The sequence below is a fragment of the Crocuta crocuta genome, unplaced genomic scaffold (genome assembly GCF_008692635.1).
Source record: "Crocuta crocuta isolate KB4526 unplaced genomic scaffold, BGI_CrCroc_1.0 scaffold653, whole genome shotgun sequence".
Lineage (NCBI taxonomy): Eukaryota > Metazoa > Chordata > Mammalia > Carnivora > Hyaenidae > Crocuta > Crocuta crocuta.
This window is the reverse complement of record NW_027527134.1, coordinates 186,589-190,941: the sequence shown is the minus strand read 5'-3', so window position 1 is coordinate 190,941 and position 4,353 is coordinate 186,589. Positions and strand designations below refer to the sequence as shown.

At 58.5% G+C, this 4,353-nt stretch overlaps 1 protein-coding gene across 7 annotated transcripts in view; it reads right to left on the bottom strand.

The window, feature by feature from the left end:
- The window catches only part of LSP1 (lymphocyte specific protein 1), a 36,235-nt gene that overhangs the window by 4,012 nt on the left and 27,870 nt on the right, over positions 1-4,353 (bottom strand). For 3 of the 7 annotated variants that reach the window (XM_077753047.1, XM_077752989.1, XM_077753355.1), the window contains exons 4-10: positions 4,111-4,306; positions 3,672-3,764; positions 3,368-3,411; positions 3,120-3,201; positions 1,681-1,815; positions 1,276-1,353; positions 1,026-1,131 (exon numbers count right to left, since the gene is read on the bottom strand). In XM_077753047.1, the coding sequence (XP_077609173.1) occupies positions 1,039-1,131; positions 1,276-1,353; positions 1,681-1,815; positions 3,120-3,201; positions 3,368-3,411; positions 3,672-3,764; positions 4,111-4,306 (721 nt within the window). In that variant the 3' untranslated portion in view covers positions 1,026-1,038. Of the gene's footprint in view, positions 1-41; positions 283-1,025; positions 1,132-1,275; positions 1,354-1,680; positions 1,816-3,119; positions 3,202-3,367; positions 3,412-3,671; positions 3,765-4,110; positions 4,307-4,353 lie in introns of those variants that run through there. The other 4 variants (XM_077753117.1, XM_077753186.1, XM_077753446.1 and 1 more) reach the window with 4 other exon arrangements.

Here is a 4,353-nt window from a genome sequence, read left to right as displayed (position 1 = left end):
CGCGGCGGGGCAGGTGGGGTGGAGGAGGGGGCCGGTTCCCGTGGAGCGGACTGGGGCAGAGAAGGGGTGGAATGTATATGGGGGCTAACAGGGCAAAACTGTGCGCAAGAAGGAAGGCACAAGCCTGTGATGCGGCAGCTGGTAGATGAGTCGGCCTTGCACGGCGGGGTCCACAGCTCGGGACTCGGGGCGAGGAGGTGCAGGGGGGCGCCCGGGTTCCTCAACGGGGGCAGGCAGGAAGGGCGCGGAGGATTCTGGGGCTGGGCTCTGCGGGGCCCCTGCCTCTCGGGGAAGATGGGGGACAGACTTATTTTGCTGTGCAGAGCGGGGCTGGCCAGGGCTGTTCAGTCGTCGGTGGGCAGCAGTGGCTGCATCGGTGGTTTGACCGTGGTTCCAGACACATGCAGGGGGCAGGGGGGACCCCAGGCTCTCCTTTTGTTTCCCACCTCTGATTCCCTCGCCTGGGGGGCAAGGCATGAGGGGCGCTCACTGGTGGGAGACAGGGGCAGGGCCCAGCTCCTCAGTCCCCGGGGCAGGGGAGGCAGCAGAGGGGACCCCAGGCCTCATGCAGCTTTGGGGGCCCCAGTCAGCAGTCCCACTGACTCAGGGCAGGGGCCAGGGCTCTGACGGGGTCAGCAGCAATGAGAGAGGGACACAGAGGTGCCTAGGACTCAGCAGGGGAAGAGGTAGCCAGGAGACGGCCAGCTGTGTCACCCAGGGCATAACAGGTGCTGTAAATGGAGCCTGGGACCCAGGCCACTAATAAACTACATCTAACCACAGCAGTGGACCACATTTCTTCACCAGGTGATGGGCAGGGTGGTGGACACCAGACGGGTCCCCAGCTGGGGTAGGAGAGGGAGCCAAGCGCGGTTCCGGCCAGCTCCGAGGCCGGGCACCCAGGGTCCCCACAGGCCGCCCTTGCAGCTGTAACAAAGCAGGCCCTGCCCACGACACCACACTTCCAGAGGGGCACCTTCCACACACATGACGATGTCACACTCGGGCCGCTGCCCTGGACTCACCAAGAAGGGCAGCCTAGGGCACCGGGCCCTCGTCCACAAGCACCTTCTCGTACTTCCCATGTCCAGTGGCCACAAACTTGTACCTCTTTCCAGATGGGGTGCTCTGCTGGGAGACCAAGAGCAAAGCTGAGAGCAGCAGGAGGGAGGTGGTGCCACCTCTGGGAAGCCCTCCCAGGTACACTGAGGATGGCCCCTCTTTGCTTTCAACTGCTGGATCTTCCCTCCCTCACCAGCCACATTTAGACCCTACCTTAATTGTCGATGATGTCTTGGAGCCTCCTTTTTGCTCCCAGAGGCTTTTCTTGCTCATGTCTCCAGCTACAATATCCTGCGGGCAGAGGAAGGACGTGTCACAGGTGTAGACCCCTGACTGGGGCACTGGAAGCCCTGGTCCTCTCTCTCCTGTCCAGCCTAGTGCAGCTGAGGCCTAGGCGTACCCTCCCACTTCCTGTACTAGAGCCCAAGGGAGGGGGTAAGAAAGGGCAGGTACCACCTACCTGCTGGGCCACCCAGTCTCCCCACTCTGGGGGCCAGCCTGCTGAGCACTGCCCCAGCCCCAAAATATCCCAGCGCTCTGTCTATCCACACTTCAGCCTGGATGCTCTCATACTTGCCTTACCAAGGGGACCCCACATCACCCTGGGATGGATGTTACCTTGCAAGAAGGGCCCTTGGCAGTGGATTGAGCCTGCACCTCTCCTGTCTCCCACCGGCTCTTGGTGCTCGCCACAGCCATGCTGGGCAGCTCAATGGAGGGCTGGCGGGTTAGCTTGGGGGTCCGGCCAGCAGTCTGCAGAGGAGAAAGAGCCCAGGACCACGTTAGAGAGCAGCATGGGACATGTCAGAGAGGCCAGTGTGAGAGTCTCCAATGCATGACTTCCTCTGTATCTTTGTATTTCCTGGGAGTGCCTTCCCAGTGAGGGGCTAGAGCAGGGCACTCTGAAAAAATTGCATCTTCTCCCATTTGGTGTACTTGTGAAACACCTTCTTGATCTGAGGAGCACAAGTGATATGGGAGGGTAAGAGACAGAGGTGGTGCTATCAGGCTGCTCATAACATAGGGCTGGATGGAGGGGTGTGTTAGAGAAAGGGGGATTGGTAGGATAGAGGGGTGTACATTTGAATGAGTGGTGGTTGGATGGAGGGGTGTTCGTTAAGTGGAGGAGTGTTGTTTGTATGGAAAGACATTGGTTGGATGGTATGGTCTTGGTTAAATGGAGGGGTATGGTTGAATGCAGGGTATTGGTTGGATGAAGGGTATTGGTTGAATGGAGGGTATTGGTTGGATGAAAGGTGTTGGTTGAATGGAGGGTATTGGTTGGATGAAGGGTATTGGTTGAATGGAGGGTATTGGTTGAATGGAGGGTATTGGTTGGATGAAAGGTATTGGTTGAATGGAGGGTATTGTTTGGATGAAGGGTATTGGTTGAATGGAGGGTATTGGTTGGATGGAGGGTATTGGTTGGATGAAAGGTATTGGTTGAATGGAAGGTATTGTTTGGATGAAGGGTATTGGTTGAATGGAGGGTATTGGTTGGATGGAGGGTATTGGTTGGATGGAGGGGTATTGGCTGGATGGAGGGGTGTTGGTTGGATGGAGGGTCTTGGCTGGGTGGAGGGTATTGGTTGGATGGAGGGGTATTGGTTGGATGGAGGGGTATTAGTTGGATGGAGGGTATAGGTTGGCTGGAGGGTTTTGGTTGGATGGAGGGTGTTGGTTGGATGGAGGGTGTTGGTTGGATGGAGGGTGTTGGTTGGATGGAGGGTGTTGGATGGAAGGGTACTGGTTGGATGGAGGGGTATTGGTTGGATGGAAGGGTATTGGTTGGATGGAGGGGTGTTGGTTGGATGGAGGGTGTTGGTTGGATGGAGGGTGTTGGTTGGATGGAGGGTGTTGGTTGGATGGAAGGGTGTTGGTTGGATGGAGGGTGTTGGTTGGATGGAGGGTGTTGGTTGGATGGAGGGTGTTGGTTGGATGGAGGGGTTGTTGGTTGGATGGAGGGTGTTGGTTGGATGGAAGGGTATGGTTGGGATGGGACAATGGGTGTGTGAATAGGGGAGGGACCCAGCAGAAGAAGGGAGGCCTAAGCATACCTCAATGGCCTGTGTGTACTGCTCCAGTCGCTCATCAATCTTGGAAATGGGCAGGGCTGGCTGGGACTTCTTCACACTGTTACTGGAGGGTAGGAGAAGGGTCATGCCGCACGCCCTCTAACTTGGCTTCTACACCCCACCCCAACCCCTACCAGAGCTCCCTGAGGCCTCTGCATCTCTGGTCCCTGGACCCTCTCTTCAACCCCTCGGGGAACCCCAAGTCCTAGTCTGGAAAGCAGCAGGTTCACCTCTTCCTGATGGAGCGGTTCAGGGACTCGGTTCTGTCGATGAGCTGTGGAAGGCAAGCGGAGATGTGAGCCTTTAGCCAGAACCCCCCTCCCCGTCGCCCCAGTGGCTCCCATCCACCAAATCGAGCCATCCACGGATTTGTTTCTCAGGGATGTGCTGAGTGCCAGGCTGGGGGGAACAGCAGAGAAAGAGCAGGATGTGATCCTATTTCTGGAGCTGATATGTGGCTGCCTCTCTGGGGCTGTCATGGTGTTGTGATTCTGGGAAAGAGGAAAAGGCAGCAGGCTCTGGGGCTTGACCTACTTTGGTGCTGGGGCTCAGGGGAGGGGAGTCCTGCTCGGTAGCACCCTCCAAGACCAGGGGGCTGGGTGTCCTGGGCTGCTGGCATTTCTGGTGCTAGAAATAGAACATCAGAGGTTATATGACGAGCACCCCCTTTGCACCCCTCCTGCCCCATTTGGGACTTGTTGGAGCAAACGTCTTCCCCTCCCTGGGCCTCGGGCCCTTTCCAGCCCCGACATGCTCTGGTTCTCCAATTCTCTGCAGTGGGGGCTCGTGAGTCCAGAGGAGTCACTTGATCCCAGGGTCACCAAGCCCCTCCTCCCTCTGGGAATGAGGGTGCCACAGAATCTGGGGGTGAGGGTGCATCTCCCTCGAGGGCAGCCCGCCGAGCAGGCAGTCAGCAGACAGACCCAGCCCAGGGCGTTGAGTCCGTCCAGACCCCGAGGGGAGCCACCATCACCTGTTCATCTGCCTCTTCCGTTCCTGCCGGCCCCAGGCTGTCCTGGACGGTCTCCTCTGGGCTCTTGGGCTCTGTCTCCTCCGTTCCCGGCTCCTCCTGGGGCTCTGAGCTGGGGCTCAGATGCAACTCCTCCAGGCTGACTCTGGCTGGACTCTGCTCATCACCATCCTGGTCCCCACAGGCAGGCTGTTGGGGCCTGGGCGGGGGGGCGGGGGGGTGGGGAGAGGGACTCAAACCCAATGA